Below are 20,150 nucleotides of genomic sequence, written 5' to 3'. Positions count from 1 at the left end.
GTAGCACAGCTGCCTCACAGTAAGGAGACCTTGGTTCACTTCCCAGGTCCTCACTGTGTGGAGTTTGCATGTTCTCCCCGTGTCTGCGTGGGTTTCCTCTCACAGTCCAAAGACATGCAAGTTAGGTGCTTTGGTGATCCAGAATTGTCCCTAGTGTGTGCTTGGTGTGTGGGTGTGTGGGTGTGCCCTGCTGTGGGCTGGCGTAATGCCCGGTGATTTGTTCCTGTCTTGTGCCCAGTGCTGGCTGGGATTGTCTCCAGCAGACCCTCGTGACCCTGTAGTTAGGATATAGTGGGTTGGATAATGACTGGGCGGCACGGTGGCGCAGTGGTAGTGCTGCTGCCTCACAGTAAGGAGACCCGTCTAGGTTCGCTTCCCGGGTCCTCCCTGTGTGGAGTTTGCATGTCCTCCCCGTGTCTGTGTGGGTTTCCTCCCACAGTCCATAGACATGCAGGTTAGGTGCTTTGGTGATCCTAAATTGTCCCTAGTGTGTGCTTGGTGTGTGTGTGTGTGCCCTGCAGTGGGCTGGCACCCTGCCCAAGATTTGTTTCCTGCCTTGCACCCTGTGTTGGCTAAGTTTGGCTCCAGCATACCCTGTAGTTAGGATATAGCGGGTTGGATAATGGATGGATGAATGGATGGATAATGACTGACTGACCATTGTGAATGCCGTTGTGCTTGGGGGCTTAGTAGCTCCCCCTCAGGTCACAGGGCTCTGGTTTGTATTTTGTAACCCCAACACTGAAAAAAATTCAATCTTGAAGATAAAAATTTGAATAACTTTTGTACATTTTTTCTTTTTATTGAATGTTTTTGATCATGTTATGCTTCCCAAGTACACTACAAGTCCAAAGTCTGGACACACCCAGTCATTTGAAACAACCTCCGCAAGAAACATGTCAGTCTATTGTTTCTTGAAGTTTTCTCCATTGGACAGACTGCATAAGAAGCTGAAGATTTCATATGAAGATGTTTATTAATTTGATACTACAAATGTTTTGTTCCATTTTGAGATGGAAAATGTAAAACTAAAGCTAAAGAATTATACATGTCATATGACTAAAGGTGTACAACTGTCCACAGAGTTCAGGCAGGTAGGTGGATGTTCCTTGTTCTGATCCATTTTGGTAATGATTGGTGGTCTTTACTTTGTAGATTTCTTTAATAAAATCTTTGAGTTGGTTTCACATTTTTTTGGACAAATGTGTTGCTTCATTGGCTTCTTTGTAGTTTTGTTGTATTGTTTCTGCTATTTTTTCATTTTGCTTAACAACTATCTGTACTGGTCTACAACGACTCAGCCTGTCCGTTTTAATGTAATCCTTTCCAGCTGTAACAAAAAGAGATAGCTGGGGTCTTGGATTTTTAATGGCACATTTCTGAAAATGAGGTCTTGACTGAATGTAAAGGTGAAGGAGCATTGCATCAAAAAATCAACTGAATGTCCTCCATGAGATGATTTCTACCTACAATTATATTTTAAAGATGAAACATAAAATATTCATAGCTGAGCAGTGGGACAATACAGGTGGATCTGCTCTGTGGTTCAGTCCTCTTTGACACAGCAGGACTACGTATTATGTCACCTCGCTAGTGTCTCTCGCCACCACCTTGATCTGAGCCTCTGTTTTCTTGGTCAATGTTCTCCCTGTGATAGTTGAGACCACTGTTACTTGACACTGGACAGTCAGACATTCATCAGCCTCACTGGGCTAAAAGTTGGCAGAGCTCGTCTCCTGATCGCTCAGCAGGGTGCCTGTCTGCTCTTCTTCAGAGGTCCTTCTTCCTTGGATGGACTCAATGCTCCGTGCAGAGCGCATACTGTCATCATACTGGATTTGTTGCCACTGCTTTCCTTCTGCTTTCCATTTCCAAACTGCCTTTTTAAACTTCCAACGTTTACCAGAGAAGCTGCATGTCATAATCACTTCCTTATTCACTGTGATTACTTGGGGGACATCAATATCTGACATGATGAAGCTCTTGTTGTGATAATGGAAGCCTGGGAAAGAGAAAAGAAACATGTCTGCTGTCTGCAGGTATTAACTCTAAGATATCAGGAGGTATAGCACCTAAAGTGGCACACCAACATGAACTGCCACATAGCAGGTACAGGGGGCAATCATAATGAATATGGTAAATAGCAATTTTTTTGCAATATTAACTATATGCAGTTTTATTTTTGGTTAGAACTATTGGGCTGTACAAATGCAGGCAGCAACTCCAGACTATGTGTGGAGTGTTTATGTTCTTGCTGGATTTGTATGTTTTTTCTCGGGATATTTTGTTGTTTTTCCAACATCACAAACAAGTAATTTGTCAATTCTAAATTGTCTCTGTTTAAGTATGTGTGTTTGTACGAATGTGTCATACTGGATGGTCCTGGACAATGCCTGGCGCTGTACGGATAGACTCCAACAAAATTAAAATAGACTTGATGGGGATTGGAGTCAGAAAATGAATGAATACATTAACAATTTGCTATAATTTAAGCATGTATTGCTTGGAGTCCAGCTCTGCAACTGGTTAGGGTTTTCCAATGAGAAAATCTGTGGAGTGATGGAAAATGTAGAGAAGAAATGACCAAAAAGAGTACGGGAGAATGAAAACGTGAAGATTGATGTTAATGGCAATGCTGCAAAAATATTTTGAAATAAAATAATGTTGGACAGGTAAAATGTTTTACATTTTTTTAATCACCAATGCTTCAGGATTTTGTGCATACTGTAAGCCCATCTTTTAAATAAAATCAGCATATGTCTTGAGAAACTGACCCTCTGTCATTAGATACTCTGTACTACCTGCAGGCCCGCCGACAGAAATATTTGGGCCCCAGACAACTGGGTACGTGTGGGCCCCTCTGCCTTACCCCGGGTCCCCAAATGCACAAACAAATCAAGCATGAAGGGGCCCCCTTCCATTAGGAGTCTCGTTTGTCCCCCCCTGGCGGCGGGCCTGCTACCAGTTACCCAAGGTGCCACCCTTTTAATAATATCATTATAGATCTTATCTAAACTTAAAATTCACTTCACAATTTTTTTTCAAATTGCTGTGAGGTGCAATTGTAAGGCTGGTACCAACCATAGATAGGATACCTGCTGAACGAAGGCCACACTGATGTACAGTCCTTGAGTATGTCCACATTAGAGAACCATTTAGAACAGATCTGCCTTTAGACTTTTTCATAAATATTTATGGTGGTTTGTGAAGCAGTGATGAAGTAAAAGTAACCAATACACTACTTTATTCTGTCTAGCATTTTGTACGCACATCACTATCTATCTATCTATCTATCTATCTATCTATCTATCTATCTATCTATCTATCTATCTATCTATCTATCTATCTATCTATCTTATATTGCCTTTTGTCTATCTATCTATCTATCTATCTATCTATCTATCTATCTATCTATCTATCTATCTATCTATCTATCTATCTATCTATCTATCTATCTATCTATCTATCTATTTCACCAAATTAAAGGTGAAGTGAATTGAACAGGGTTTGCTCATCACTAGTTGCCAGTTTATTATGTCCAGGTCCAGAGCCACAGAGTAATGGGGAGTGTGGAAGAGAGGTGAAAAAGAGAGTGCAGGCAGGGTGGAGTGGGTGGAGAAGAGTGTCAGGAGTGATTTGTGACAGGCGGGTATCAGCAAGAGTGAAAGGGAAGGCCTACAGGACGGTAGTGAGACCAGCTATGTTATATGGGTTGGAGACGGTGGCACTGACCAGAAAGCAGGAGACAGAGCTGGAGGTGGCAGAGTTCAAGATGTTAAGATTTGCATTGGGTGTGACAAGGATGGACAGGATTAGAAATGAGGACATTAGAGGGTCAGCTCAAGTTGGACGGTTCAGAGAAAAATTCAAAAAGGCAAGATAGCGTTGGTTTGGACCTGTGCAGAGGAGAGATGCTGGGTGTATTGGGAGAAGGATGCTAAGATGGAGCTGCCAGGGAAGAGGAAAAGAGGAAGACCTAAATGAAGGTTTATGGATGTGGTGAGAGAGGACATGAAGATGATGGGTGTAACAGAACAAGATGATGAGGACAGAAAGATATGGAAGAAGATGATCCACTGTGGCAACCCTAACGGGAGCAGCCGAGAAAAGAAGAAGTCCAGAGCCACAGACGAGCAAAAGCAGGCATCGCTCCCTCCATCTCTCATATGCCTTTCCAGAAATTTTAAAACAGCATCTTGTCCATTTTCAGATATCTTTAATGCATTTCAAGATATCTCAAAATAACTTGCTGTGCATTTCAAGAAACCCGAAATTCATTTTGAGATATCTTAGCATAGGTTGGAAGTTTCATTGAAAGAATAGAAAATTTTACAGGAAGTGACTCTGGGCTGCCTTAAAATGCATGCAAGGTCCATTTGATATTTCAAAATATATTGTAGATATTTTAAAATCTAAAGGAACAAATTTTGAGATATCTTGAAATGAGTTTCAGATATCTCAAATGGCAAACTGCATTTTAAGATTTCCAAAATTCATTTTGAGATAGCCGTGTATGTTAATTTGTCTTGCCATATACAGTATAGCTATTATGTGACGTGTAACGTGTTGCAATGTAGAAATTCTGTAAAGGTAGGCGGTGAACAGAAAAAACTGGCAACTCATTGTACAGTATAAACATTCATAACTAGCTTATAGTACTTTTCATATCTATTTATCTATCTCTCTCTATGTAACATATAATGCCTTCCACAATTATCAATCTGTTCTCTACCTATAATTAACTGCCATTTGTGACTTGAATAAAGGAAGTCTCCTTGTTTTAATGCTAAGCTTTCTTGTTCAGGTGCCAGAATTGTTGGCCATCTTTTTAAAGCAGTGTCTGTGCAGCATGATGCCCGCTTTCATTATTCATTTCTTGAACTACCACTACTCAAACAGATTGATTTTTCCTTAAACTCTTCATTTTTATCACATTATCCTAGACATCACTATACCATATTTGAGTCTTCATTTTAGTATCTTTTCTTTAAATACACGGAATGATCAGTGATTCCTATACACTGGAGTTTGTCGAGTTCAAGTTTATTTTCATGCAGTAAATGCAACAGATGCTGAAATGATACACGGGCAAAGACCAATGGGAGTTCACGTAGAGTAACCAGTATGTAGAGGACTAAATATTTATGATGGCAACATGAATGTTTTCAGCAAAATCATTTTGTGTTTAAAATTTTTCTTTTGTGTTTGCAAGAAATTTATATAAAGTATTGGAAGAAATTCAACAGGAAACATTCGCTTCCCGGGTCCTCCCTGCATGGAGTTTGCATGTTCTCCCCGTGTCTGCGTGGGTTTCCTCCCACAGTCCAAAGACCTACAGGTTAGGTGCATTGGTGATCCTAAATTATCCCTAGTGTGTGTGTGTGTGTGTGAACCCTTGCCCGGGGTTTGTTCCTGCCTTGCACCCTGTGTTGGCTGGGATTGGCTCCAGCAGACCCCTGTTGTTGTGTATTTTATGTTCAGTAACAAGTTAAATTTATATTGATGTTGATTGATACTCCTGTTGTTGGTAACTTCCTGTAGAATGTTAGTGGGTGAGATTTTAGAAGGAAAAAGGAAGTTCTTAAAAAAAGGTATTCTGGTCTTTTTTTACTGAGAGAACCTAATGAGAAACTGACATGATTTTACAGTTATTAAAAACTATATTAAGAATCATTATTAACGTCTGTGTGTCGTCAATCGATATTATACCCGTGACCCTGTGTTAGGATATAGCAGGTTGGAAACTGACTGACTGACTGACATTTATTATGTAGCAACTTTTGAAAACTTGGGAGGGATCTGAATATTTTTTTTTCAGAGGAAGGCAGAGTAAATCCTCACTCTCTACTGATTCTGTTTCTATGCTTATTCGCTGTTATAAAATGTAATTTATTTCTTGGTCTAATCACGCCTATTTTGTGGCCTACACAGTAGAAAAAAAGTTATGATAGGCCTATCACACAGCAGTGACACGTAATATTGAGCAGTAACAGGTCTGTGATCTGTCTGGGGCTACATAGGCACTGCTCTGAATGGATCAAAGGTGTAGGTAAGCCATTGAACCCTATGTGTGATGGGGACTAGGACTTACAATTGTTCCTCACAAACAAGGAGTTCCCAGTTACTGCAGGTCATAAGCTTACACCCCTGCCCTTTCTACATAACACCTGTTGCTGTTACCGATTGGATGGTTTGCTGAGGTCCACGGATCAATTCTGCTGCAGTCTCTCATGGTCTGTGGTGGAGCATCAAAAAAATGATTAAACTTGACTACAAAAAAAAAGGAATCATTACTGAGCCTCAAGGGGAAGATCCCCCCCCCACCGGTCCTCCATCAAAGCTAAAGTTCCACCAGAAATTAAACCTTTATTTCCCATAGGATCAATGCTTCAGTATCTGCGGTTTCTGAGAAATGTAACCCCAATGGATAACGGGAATTGACTGTAACTGCACCTTTCTGTTTTAATTATGTTACAATACCCTGCTAATTGGTTCCTAATAAGTGCAATGCAATGGGAATGGGTGTTGTTAGTATTCAAATCTGCATCATCATTTTACAATAGCAGAATTATCTTCTTTAAAAGTAGAATAATTAAAAAAGGCATTAAATGATTTACTTACCTGCCATTAAAACTGCCAGACTCATAAGGAATATCAGTGTGATGGCTGAAAGTATCCATGTTATTATAAGGAGTGGCTTATTTTCACCTGACGGAAAGATAAGGATTATAAAGTGAGACATTTCGGCACAAGACTAGCACCAGTCTTTTGTGGCATGAGATGAGTATTCAGAGATGCACGGCTGCTGGCGACTTTCTCCAAGTGTCTCCGCTGTCCACCTGTTACTGTATATAATCTGCTCAGAGTCCTCTAACCCTTGATCCTAAGTCTATTCAAACTCTCACTCCTAAAATTCTAAAGCTCCACTACTGAATTTTTCCATCACTATTATCATTCTTTTCATAATATGTTATCCATCAAGAAGACGGATACATATTTATAATATTAAAGCCAAAAAACAGGCAGAGTTTTAAGCATCTGGATAATTAATTTAATGCACTAAACTTTTCACTTTAGGTCTTGAATGCTGTGAGCAAAGCTGTCCTGCCAGACTTTAATTGTAAAATGTGATGGGTGGGACAGATCACAAGTCAATGGGCCTCTGGACCTAACAAGACTGGCGGCTTCGTTCTTCCAGATCCTGCAGCTAGACAAAGCCAAACTGAAGATATGTTGAGTAAAAAATGTGTTTTATATCTAAATGCCAATACTTATTTGTTTGAATAAGACATCAGACATCAGTACTGGCTGAGCAGACACAAAATAATTTAACAATAGGTGGGCACTAGGGTTGCAAAAATATTTGCATCCACCAGAGGGGGCTGTATGTTGGTACATTTTATTTGTTATTGAATACTAGCTGAAATGCCCAGCATTGCCCGGGAGGAAAATAAAGTGTTTTTTTTTAATTGTTTGAGAAAAATATCATTGAAGAAAAACACAACTTTAAAAATAAAAATAAATTAACGAACAATGAAGTTTCACTAATGTGCTTGTTTTGCGGTCTTGTATGGATGTTATCATTCAGTTGACGCTTGGAACCAGCCAGCTCTATTTAATTTGAAAAGCAATAGGGGCGCGGTGGTGCTCAAATATAAAGAATGCTGGCAGTCGCCTGCTATATACTAACTGTGTACAGCACGGGATCCTAATAAGTATAGGGTGGTCCAGATCTAATTATCCAATTTTCATTACGTTATAACTTATTAAGTTTATTACATAGAGAATTCACAGCACCTGCCCTGCACATAGAGATTTCACTTACATTTTTTTTGTTGCCGATAGATGGCAGCACCTGCCCTGCATTCCAAAATGGTGAGGAGATGGTTGTCAGTCGAACAGTGGGTGCAATGTGTTTGCCTTTTCATAATTGCATAATTAGATCTGGACCACCCTGTATTGAAATCATCAGAACTACTCTGGGCATCTCTCTGCTAGAAGGATTCATGTTGCCAACGTGCTTGCATCGTTTTTGCATTAGCAGCTAAGCGACTGTCTTTCTTGGGAGGTTTCCTTTGGCTGGTGTGCTGGCCTCGCTTGTGTATTCTCAGAGCTGGAGCCCTCACCCCGACTGTACGTCTCACTTCCGGGCTGGACAGACACACACACTTGCACGCGTAGATCTCTATTTCATTTCAAAAGCAACAGGGGCGCAGTGGTGCTCAAACATAAAGAATGCTGGCAGTCACCTCCAGTTCGCCCTCTGGTGATCTTTCCGAGTGTCAGCTGGATGATAACGTGCATACAAGACCGCAAGATCACCCCCAACTCTACCCAGAAGGGAGTGGGTTATGGCTGATTTCACCCTAACGTATTTTTAGTTGACCATTGAGGAACACGTGTACCAAGTTTTATGAAAATCGCTTCAGCCATTCGGACATGATGCTGGAACATACATACACACATTGACTTATTTATATATAGATTGTTTTCTCATTTCATGTAGCCTCATGTGTGGATGAGCTATTAACCTCAACGTTTCATTACTATTACACACTGAAAATAAAAAGCAAAAATCTACTTGTGTACCTTGTACATTTAACATGACACGTTCAATCAGTGGCTTGCCAAGCCCTTCTATTTCAGCCTCACAGGAGTAGTCCACCTCCTTCTCCTCTGCTTTTGTCATCATGAAGGTCGCTTCACTCTCACACTCCTTCGTTCCCTGACAGTGCACCACAGTAAAAGTTCTCTCATTTCTTTTCCAGCTCACAGTGACTTTACTGAAGTGACAACCATCCACCCTGCAAGTGACCTTCTCTTCCTTACCGTGCATCAGGGTTTTGGGTGATACATTGATATTCAGCTCTATGAGATCAAAAAGCAGACAGGCTTATAAGGAGAACTGTAACAGTTAGCTATAATATTGCAAGTCAGTTTATAGTTAACTTCCATAAAGTCTTAAAGTGGAAAGTTTGATTTATTCTGAATTGCCACCTGAATATTTTCACAGTGTATCAGAACATTCAGAACATCATGGATACAAGCAGGAGAAATGAGAGAGAGAGGGTGAGGAGGTCAGACATTCAGAAGAAGCTGCTGCTCCTGCACATCAAAAGACATCAGTTGAGCTGGTTCAGGCATCTGATCAGGAGGCCTTCTGGATGCCTCTCTGGCAAAGTGTTTCAAGCATTTTCAAGCAGGAGGAGACCTCGGGCCAGACCTAGGACATGCTGGAGAGATTATATCTGGCCTGGGCATGCCCCGGTACCCACCTGGAAAAGTTAGAGGATGTGGTGGGGAAAAGAGACATCTGGGCATCTTTGTTCAGACTACCAAAACTACGGTGTCTCAATGTGGAGTACTGAGGAGTGATAGGTGGCTGTGCAAGCATCATTCATAATGTGGGCTTGTGTGGGTAGAATCTGTGCATGTGACTCTTTTAGTGCATGTGAGCAGATCAGAGGGTTGCCTCTTACTCCGAGTAAGTGGAGTGAGGCACAGCTGGGCGACATAGGTATCCAGGTCAATGAACAAAGCAGCTCGGAGACCTGACAATGTGGTGGAGGCATTGCTAAAGAAGTCAAAGGTCCTTTTTAGGACCCCACAAGTGGTTTGAAGTAATGTGGCAGAATTCATTCCTATGTCTAATAATGAACTTGGTGAGTTTCACTCTTCCTATGATAATACCATGTTTTAATCAGGGCCCTGTAGACTTTTAAGACTGTAATACTATAATAACCTCCTTCACATGGTGACTGCCTTGTCACATTGGCAAATTCTACTCTAAGGAACATACGTTGCAGGACTCTATATGAGTAGATTCATCAGCCTTAATGTTTAAAATGTAACTGAAATCCTGCCCTTCGCATCTCTTTTACTCTACTTTTTTAAAAATTCTGATTTAATGACAGGTATTATTTGTCTCTTCAGAGTATCTCTAGCCCTCTTAGTCATTTATCTCTAAATTACTCAGTAAATAACTACATTATGCAGTGATGTTTTGCATTGTTTTCTTAACTGCTTGGTGAAGCATCTTTATTTGGCACATATTGTGAAAGATGTCATAAAATTTAAAGCAACGTAAATTTCATTTCTCTTTAATACTGTAGCCCAATTCAAAGGAGCAGATTACCTGTGTATTCATATAAAATACATAATTCCAACTTACTGCAGATCTTAAGAGGAATCTCCACCATGTGTCTGAGCTGTGACCCAGATGTCACCCGGCATGTCAGGTTTCCACCAATTTCTGAGCTGGTGGGAGTGTAGTTGTAGTGACTCATTGCACTGAAAGTGCCATCTGAATTGTCCTTAAAATAAAGAGGTTCCTGCTTTGGAAGTGAAGTGGAGTCTTTGAGCCACTCAATGGAAATAATCCTTGGGTAAAAACCTTCCGCTTGACACACCAGGATATTTTCCTTATCCACCAGCAACAGAGTTGGCTTCACTAAGACATTAGGAGAAGCTGGAAAAGAAAAAGAAAAATTGAAAAATTCTGCAAACAACTTAAAACAATTTATTCTTATAGCTATCTATCTATCTATCTATCTATCTATCTATCTATCTATCTATCTATGTTATCCTGCCTACTATACTAAAATATCTATCTATCTTACAATGTTATCCTGCCTACTACACTAAACTATCTATCTATCTATCTATCTATCTATCTATCTATCTATCTATCTATCTATCTATCTATCTATCTATCTATCTATCTATCTATCTATCTATCTATCTATCTATCTATCTATCTATAAGCAGATATACAGGCATTCCTAATAATTTTCTCAATACGTGTATAAAACACCTAACCGAAATAACTGACATATTTAGTGCAAACAAATAAGGTGCTTATTAGATCATCTAGATCAGTGGTTCCCACTGGGGGCTGCAGATTTTTGTTCCAACCAATTTCTGTTTTTAATTTGACTTGACTTGCTGTTATTTTCCAGTTTCTGGGTTTTGATGTCAATGAGGAAATTACAAAAGTAAGTGTGTTAATACATCTTAATAAAAATTAAGCTGGTATATGTGGATTTTTTTTTTTTACTTTTTATATACATTCATGTTAATTTCCATTCTACCTTTTCCATTATTGACTAATTTGAGGGTCTGACGCTGAAGCAGTTGTAGCCTTTCATCCTTTAGTGTTGTTCGCCTGGCTCTCTGCTTTGCTTGTTGTTAATTGTCATTATTAGAATACTATGAAGGGAGTGGACCACACAGAATAAGAGAAAAATAATAGAACAACACCAAAAAAGAGTTAAGCAGTTAAAGCTATAGCAAAAAAATAGATACATGTCTTATAATGTAAAAATCATACTGCTAACCCTAACCCCTAACCCTAATTTCTGCTGTGCTTTTCTAAATGCAGAATAAGAGAACTAAATGACATCAATTATTATCACCGATTCTGAATTTGGTTGAAACAAAAACCTGAAGCCACAGGGGATCCCCAGGGACAAGTTTGGGAATCGCTGGTCTAGATGGCCATGAGATCCAACAACTATGCAGATGTTTTACTGTTACTTTTTGAACTGGTGTAGCCTTAGGCATGTCATAACCTATTTTTCTTCTCATTTTAATTTAACATTTTCAATTAACATTGAATCATTCTGTTAAACTGACGTGTTTTAAGATAGAAGCAGTAATGATAGGGGGTCCTTACCTGTTACTTTAAGTAACACATTGCCACTTCTCGTGTTTGGAGCCTCATGCACTTCACATTCGTAGTCTCCTTCATCAGAAACGGTGACATTCCTAAGAAGCAGTGAAGCGTCACCTTTTGAGAGCTCATTAATCAAAAGCTCTGTCCTGCTCGTGCTTTGTACTGCATAGGCCTTATACTGAGCCAGTTGAACGCCATTTCGTTTCCAAGTTATGATTACAAACTTCAGTCCATTTTTAGTGTTTTTCACAGAAAACTTGCAAGGCAGAACCACATCAGCGTGGAGGGAGGCGCTCACCTCGGGGTGTGGAATGGAAAACTGGAATTTAGCAAATACCACTAAAAAGAGAAAACAGATATTACGTAAAACATTTTAACTGCCAAGCTGATCAGTCTTAATTTATACAGTGCCTTTCAAAACAAACTGTTTAAAAAGCAATTCATTTCACCAAGGTGAAATTCTGCTTTCTGTCATTTGCACGTGCAGAGAAGAGTCCATTCTCACTGGCTTCATCCTATCCTGGTATGGCACCTGTTAAGGCAGCACATAACATTACCAGCACGCAGGCGCCTTCTGTTCAGGGAGTATTTAACAGTCGCTGTGTTAAAAAGGTAAGCAGGATTATTAAAGACGTCCACCATCCTGCTTTAATCACTCCTTTCTTCTGGCAACCCAAACCGTTCACACTTAACCTTAGTAGAATCAGTTTCTTTACACAACAGCCAGTCACAATAATAACAAATGCTTGTTGTGCTCATGTTATAATAACTAATGTAATGACATAAAAATAAAAATAGTATGTGCATACTTGCATATCTTTATATATAATATGCTACCGTGTCTGTCTGTTTGTCTGTCCAGGATTTTAAATCACCTGTAGCTCGCAAACCGTTTGACCTACTGACCTGAAATTTGGTACACATATACTACGTGACGTCTACTATCCGCTTTCGGGGTGATGATTGACCGCCAAGGTTATTCCTCTTTTATTTTTAATTCATTGTAGAATCAACTTTCCAGCAGGGCACCAGTGTGACATATGCTTACTGGTGCTGTTCTCATCCCTACCACCTTCGCCGTCACTTCCCCTGGCTCTTCATATCTTAAATAATTCTTGAGGCAGATTGAAGACTTAAGTGCCACCTTAAGTGAAAAATTAAAGAAAACGTACTAAGTAGGCCTAATTTCAACACAGACATTGACTTAATCAGTTTTAACTTGAAAAGATGCCGATGGAAGAAGAGAAGCAGCAGGCCGCTAGGGTGGAGGAAAGAAGAGCTGCTCAGGAAGCAGCAAGCGCATCAAACTCTGAGCAAACGAATGATAAACAGAGACAGAGAAAGAGGATAAAAACTAGGAATACTCAAGTCAAGTGTATTAACTGTATGTTATCGTGCAGTGTGCCGTTAATGGTCTTTATGTATAACTAGCAGAATACCCGCGCTTCGCAGCGGAGAAGTAGTGTGTTAAAGAAGGTACGAAAAAGAAAAGGACACATTTTAAAAATAACGTAACTTGATTGTTAATGTAATTGTTTTGTCATTGATATGAGTGTTGTTCTCATATCTATCTATCTATGTATATATATATATATATATATATGTTGTTCTCATATCTATCTATCTATATATATCTCTATCTATCTATCTATATATATATATATATATATATATATATACCAGCAACAGGAGAAGTAGTGTGTTAAAGAAGTTATGAAAAGAAAAGGAAACATTTTAAAAATAATATAACATGATTGTCAAAGTAATTGTTTTGTGTATTTGGCGGCAGCGTTACAAAGTTTTTTTCTTCTAGCTGCATCAGAAAATGTACCACGACGTCTGACACTGTGCCATTAATGGTCTTTATGTATAATATGCTACCGTGGCTGTTCGTTTGTCTGTCCAGGATTTTAAATCACCTGTAGCTTGCAAACCGTTTGACCAATTGACCTAAAATTTGGTAGACATATACTGCGTGACGTCTACTATCCACTTTTGGGGTGATGATTGACCTTCAAGATTATTTCTCTTTTTATTTTTCCATCCATCCATCCATTCTCTTCCGCTTATCCGAGGTCGGGTCGCGGGGGCAGCAGCTTAAGCAGAGAGGCCCAGACTTCCCTCTCCCGGCCACTTCTTCCAGCTCTTCGGGAGAATCCCAAAGGCGTTCCCAGGCCAGCCGGAGACATAGTCCCTCCAGCGTGTCCTGGGTCTTCCCCGGGGCCTCCTCCCGGTTGGGCGTGCCCGGAACACCTCACCAGGGAGGCGTCCAGGAGGCATCCTGATCAGATGCCGAGCCACCTCATCTGACTCCTCTCGATGCGGAGGAGCAGCGGCTCTACTCTGAGCCCCTCCCGGATGACTGAGCTTCTCACCCTATCTTTAAGGGAAAGCCCAGACCCCCTGCGGAGGAAACTCATTTCAGCCGCTTGTATTCGCGATCTCGTTCTTTCGGTCACTACCCATAGCTCATGACCATAGGTGAGGGTAGGAAGGTAGATCGACTGGTAAATTGAGAGCTTTGCCTTACGGCTCAGCTCCTTTTTCACCACGACAGACCGATGCAGAGCCCGCATCACTGCGGATGCCGCACCGATCCGCCTGTCGATCTCACGCTCCATTCTTCCCTCACTCGTGAACAAGACCCGAGATACTTGAACTCCTCCACTTGGGGCAGGATCTCTCCCCAACCCTGAGAGGGCACTCCACCCTTTTCGGCTGAGGACCATGCTCGGATTTGGAGGTGCTGATTCTCATCCCAGCCGCTTCACACTCAGCTGCGAACCGATCCAGAGAGAGCTGACGATCACGGCCTGATGAAGCAAACAGGACAACATCATCTGCAAAAGCAGTGACCCAATCCTGAGTCCACCAAACCGGACCCCTTCAACACCCTGGCTGCGCCTAGAAATTCTGTCCATAAAAGTTATGAACAGAATCGGTGACAAAGGGCAGCCCTGGCGGAGTCCAACTCTCACTGGAAGCGGGCTCGACTTACTGCGGCAATGCGGACCAAGCTCTGACACGGTTGTACAGAGACCGAACAGCTCTTATCAGGGGTCCGGTACCCCATACTCCCGAGCACCCCCACAGGATTCCCGAGGGACACGGTCGAATGCCTTTTCCAAGTCCACAAAACACATGTAGACCGGTCGGGCAAACTCCCATGCACCCTCCAGGACTCTGCTAAGGGTGAAGAGCTGGTCCACTGTTCGCGACCAGGGCCGAAAACCACACTGTTCCTCCTGAATCCGAGGTTCACTATCCGGCGGACCCTCCTCTCCAGAACCCCGAATAGACTTTTCCAGGGAGGCTGAGGAGTGTGATCCCTCTATAGTTGGAACACACCCTCCGGTCCCCTTTTAAAGAGGGGACCACCACCCCGTCTGCCAATCCAGAGGCACTGTCCCGATGTCCATGCGATGTTGCAGAGGCGTGTCAACCAAGACAGTCCTACAACATCCAGAGCCTTAAGGAACTCCGGTATCTCATCCACCCGGGGCCCTGCCACCAAGGAGTTTTTGACCACCTCGGTGACTTCAGTCCCAGAGATGGGAGAGCCCACCTCAGAGTCCCCAGGCTCTGCTTCCTCGTGGAAGGCATGTTAGTGGGATTGAGGAGGTCTTGAAGTACTCCTCCCACCGACCCACAACGTCCGAGTCGAGGTCAGCAGCGCACCATCCCCACCATATACGGTGTTGACACTGCACTGCTTCCCCTCCTGAGGCGCCGGACGGTGGACCAGAATCTCCTCGAAGCCGTCCAAAGTCGTTCTCCATGGCCTCTCAAACTCCTCCCATGCCCGAGTTTTGCCTCAGCAACAACCGGCAGCGTTCCGCTTGGCCTGCGGTACCTATCAGCTGCCTCCAGAGACCCACAGGACAAAAAGTCCTATAGGACTCCTTCTTCAGCTTGACGGCATCCCTCACGCGGTGTCCACCAACGGGTTGGGGATTGCCGCCACGACAGGCACCACCACCTTGCGGCCACAGCTCCGGTCAGCCGCCTCAACAATAGAGGCACGGAACATGGCCCATTCGGACTCAATGTCCCCACCTCCCTCGGGGCGTGGTTGAAGTTCTGCGGAGGTGGGAGTTGAAGCTACTTCTGACAGGGGACTCTGCCAGCCGTTCCCAGCAGACCCTCACAACACGTTTGGGCCTACCAGGTCTGACCGGCATCTTCCCCCACCATCGAAGCCAACTCACCACCAGGTGGTGATCAGTTGACAGCTCCGCCCCTCTCTTCACCCGAGTGTCCAAGACATATGGCGCAAGTCCGGCGACACGACCACAAAGTCGATCATCGACCTGAGGCCTAGGGTGTCCTGGTGCCAAGTGCACATATGAACACCCTTATGCTTGAACATGGTGTTGTTATGGACAATCCGTGGCGAGCACAGAAGTCCAATAACAAAACACCGCTCGGGTTCATATCAGGGGGGCCATTCCTCCCAATCTCTGTCCTTCCAGGTCTCACTGTCATTGCCCACGTGAGCATTGAAGTCTCCCAGCAAAACGAGGGAATCCTAGAAGGTATGCCCTCTAGCAACCCCTCCAGAGACTCCAAAAAGGGTGGATACTCCAAACTGCTGTTTGGCGCATATGCACAAACAACAGTCAGGACCCTTCCCCACCCGGCGGAGGGAGGCCACCCTCTCGTCCACCGGGGTAAACCCCAATGCACAGGCTCCGAGTCGGGGGCAATAAGTATGCCCACACCTGCTCGGCGCCTCACCGGGGCAACTCCAGAGTGGTAGAGAGTTCAGCCCCTCTCAAGGAGATTGGTTCCAGAGTCCAAGCTGTGCGTCGAGGTGAGTCCGACTATATCTAGCGGAACCTCTCGACCTCGCGCACTAGCTCAGGCTCCTTCCCCTTCAGAGAGGTGACATTCCACGTCCCAAGAGCCAGTTTCTGTAGCCGAGGATCAGACCGCCAAGGTCCCGCCTCGCCACCAACCAACTCACATTGCACCCAACCTCCTTGGCCCCTCCCATAGGTGGTGAGCCCATGGGGAGGAGGACCCACGTTACCTCTTCGGGCTGTGCCCGGCCGAGCCCCATGGGTGCAGGCCCGGCCACCAGGCGCTCGCCATCGAGCCCCACCTCCAGGCTTGGCTCCCGAGGGGGCCCGGTGACCAGCGTCGGGCAAGGGAAAGCGTTGTCCAGTTTTATTTTCATTGGAGGTTTATTGAACCGCTCTTTGTCTCATCCCTCACCCAGGACCAGTTTGCCTTGGGTGGCCCTACCAGGGGCATAAAGCCCCGGACAACATAGCTCCTAGGATCATTGGGACATGCAAACCCCTCCACCACGATAAGCTGACGGTTCAAGGAGGAGCTTTTTATTTTTATTTTATTTTATTGTAGAATCACCTCTCGGCAGCAGGGTGCCAGTGTGGCGTATGTGTACAGGCGCCATTCTCATCCCTACTACCTTCGCCATCACGTCCTCTGCCTCTTCAAATCTTAAATCATTCTTGAGGCAGCTTAAGTGAAAAATTAAAGAAAACATACTAAGTAATTGCAACACAAAAACGTAATCAGTTTTAACACAAAAAGATGCCGACGGGACAAGAGAAGAAGCAGCGAGTGCATCAACCTCTGAGTAAACGAATGGTAAACGTACAGAGAAAGAGGATGAAAACTAGAAATGCTCAGGTCAATTGTAGTACCCGTTACTGGTTTTTGTATATTTTATATACACACGATGCATTCTTTATTTGCTTTTTGGTGTCTTCCGTGGTTTTGTATTGATGTTACTGTTCTGATGAGATGTGTAAGTAAGAATTTCATTTCACTACATTTACTTGACAAGAAACTTGAACTTGAATATCCTTTAACTGCAGACTTACAAGGACACAGACAAGAACTTTAAGGAGGCTACAAGGGAAGGCATGGTGGTAATGATGTTACACCTTGGAGAGACAAGGCAGAGGTTTGAGGATAAGAATATAATATGTTCATCAGAATCCAAGTGAAATTCACAACCAAAGGTCCTAAGCAAATGCCAAAATCAGAAATCACAAAAGTGAGAATTCTGTAACCAGGTGAAAAATAACAAAGAGCAAAACACACACACATTAAATAGTTTTATCTAATTCTCAGAATATTTGAGAATGAACATGCCAGTCTCAAGGTGGTCATTATATTTTTAACATTTGCTTCACCCATTAAGGAACTTTTCATTATGGAGATTACATTATCTTGCCTTATTTTTTTTTTTTCATGTTGGTATGTTTTATTGTTTCATTGTTTTTAATGGGCACTGCCATTAGTTTATTCGTTGCCATGGTGAAAATATGAAATTGTCACCGTGCATGACACCATTCGGGTGACAAGATAAAAGATTTCCCCCACAATGTGACCTTTCACTATCCAAGATTATGGATATGCAAAACCTTTGTGCAATTTCCTGAAATATACAACTTTTTTTGAATTCCCAATTTAAAGATTTTCTGTTTGTCCTTTAGACTTCAATTCTCATTGAAACTGTTTTGATGCTCGGCTAGTGTTTCCCCAGTTATGATCTTTAGCTTGCCTCTCCACTATATCTCTTCTCCTTATCCCTTCGTCTTTTGCCGCCAGTTTTATTTTTTCCCCTAAACCAGCGTTTCTCAACCTTTTATGTATTTGCAACCTGAGTTTCCATAACAGTTTTAAACGTTTTTTGAAAGGAGCCCACTAATACCAATTTGTTCTTTTTTAATTAATGATATATCATAGATGCATATTTTATTATACCTACTTAACTTTTATCGACATTTATCTAACTCGATATTTATTTTTCTAGTATCAGAATGTAGTTTAAGTTAATTTGTTTTGGTTTCAATAGATGGATTTTTCATATTTTCGATTCTTGTTTTCTTTTCTTCACATCTTTGCGCCCCTTTTGATACTTCACGACCCCCTAGAGGGTCACACCGCACAGTTTGAGAACCACTGCCCTAGTAGTACGGTGGAATAACGTGAAGTAAAATATAACTTTTTTTAGAGGAAAATAACCCTTAGAATCAGAGTTTAAAAAAAAAAAAACAGATTAGGTGTATGATGTGGAAGAAGAAGGAAGACAGGAATAGTTCAATCAATTCGATTTTTATTCAGTCACAGATGAGTACCTGGATTCTGCGTTGCAAGGCAGAACAGCAAAGTTCCATTTTTCGATTGGCTTTTAATAATTTCTTCTTCCTCCCTCTTCCCCTTATTTATCAACAAACGTAATATCGTTTATTTAAGAATTTTATTTTATTATGCTAATGGGCCATCTGTTCTAATTTTTTTTTTTACTTGTCAGATAGACTGCTAAAGAAGGAAAGGCCATCTTTCCAGTGTCAAATAGACGCGTTCCTAACGAAACTGGAAATTGTCTTTGGTCAGCTTACTGCACCCTGGATGAATAACCTGCCATTAGAGTAAAACGGCTTTTAACCCTTCATAGCTTGCAAGTAGTTTTTTTTTTTTTTCTTCTTTCACAATAACTTTTCTTAATAAATTCTAGAATCCCAAAAAAACACCAGTCATTAAAAATGTATGCACACATATGCATAAGAATGCCATTGGAGCCACTGGCACAGTGGCAAAATCTGCTGTCTCATACAACCACCATCCTGGGTGGGTTCAGATTTTGCACATCATTATTGTCTATGCAGAGATTGCATATTCTTCCCATATTCTTCTTTCCTCTGGGAACCCTCATTTTTCTCCTGTATGCCCAAAGTCAGGCAGTTGGCATGGGTTATTTGCCAACTCCAGATTTGCCCCAGTACTGGAATGGTGTCCTGGCATGATGCTGCCAAGATAGGCTCTGCCCCACCCCACCCCACCCCCCCATCTCATCTCTTCAAGACTTTAAACAGGATAAACTAGTTTGGGTGTGGTTAGTTATGTGTATATAAATCATTTTAACAAAGAAATTGTTAGTGAGAGTGTGAATCGGCCAGTCTTTTAAGCTGGCATAGCTGGCAGTTTATCAAGTCGATTTGCAAATTACACCACTTTTAATATCAGCGCGGCTTCCTTTCAGTACAGTTTATGAACTTCTGCTCTCGTGCACTTTTAGCTCCTCCTCTGGGCAGGAATCCCAGTGAGAAACTCAAACACAAAGTGCTTTTCAGAAAAGAACGTTTTGATCACAAGAAGGGCATATCAACGTATATTCTTAAATACTTTAAAAGAGATTGCAACTTTATTGAAGTGAGACATATTCGGTAATAAAAGCAAGTGGATTTTGATAAGAGCTAAAAGCACATAAGAAGCTGCCAGCAAGCTTGAAAATAGGATACACTTCTATATCTTTAAGAAATTGAAACAAGTTCACCTGGTAGTAGTGGGATAAACAGCAGTCTCCACATTCCCATCCTGGAACAAAAGCCATGGAGGGGGGCTGGAACTGTAAGGTCTGAGAAAGCCGGCAGCCTCTGAAACTTCAAGGAACAGTCTGAAAAGAAAAAAAAAAAGCTTATGCAATTATCTGTAGCGA

At 42.2% G+C, this 20,150-nt stretch overlaps 1 protein-coding gene across 1 annotated transcript; it reads right to left on the bottom strand.

Annotated features, from left to right (window-relative positions):
* Positions 1-613: 613 nt before the first annotated feature.
* LOC120536676 lies at positions 614-20,150 on the bottom strand. Its single transcript, XM_039765109.1, has 6 exons — positions 19,989-20,150; positions 11,675-12,013; positions 10,172-10,468; positions 8,590-8,868; positions 6,622-6,708; positions 614-2,002 (listed from the first exon to the last, which is right to left on the bottom strand). The coding sequence occupies exons 1-6, from the start codon at positions 20,026-20,028 to the stop codon at positions 1,713-1,715; spliced, it is 1,332 nt and encodes a 443-aa protein (XP_039621043.1). The 5' UTR covers positions 20,029-20,150; the 3' UTR covers positions 614-1,712.

This window comes from Polypterus senegalus, chromosome 10, assembly GCF_016835505.1.
Source record: "Polypterus senegalus isolate Bchr_013 chromosome 10, ASM1683550v1, whole genome shotgun sequence".
NCBI lineage: Eukaryota > Metazoa > Chordata > Cladistia > Polypteriformes > Polypteridae > Polypterus > Polypterus senegalus.
The sequence above is the reverse complement of the archived record's forward strand: the minus strand, read 5'-3'. Positions and strand labels throughout refer to the sequence as shown.

Coding starts and splice junctions, on each gene's coding strand:
- LOC120536676 (XM_039765109.1), bottom strand. CDS start 20,028: ATGGGAATGTGGAGACTGCTGTTTATCCCACTACTACCAG. Junction 6,709..8,589: donor TGTCATGTTAAATGTACAAG/GTACACAAGTAG, acceptor TCTTTCCGTCAG/GTGAAAATAAGCCACTCCTT. Junction 2,003..6,621: donor TCTGGCAGTTTTAATGGCAG/GTAAGTAAATCA, acceptor TCTCTTTCCCAG/GCTTCCATTATCACAACAAG.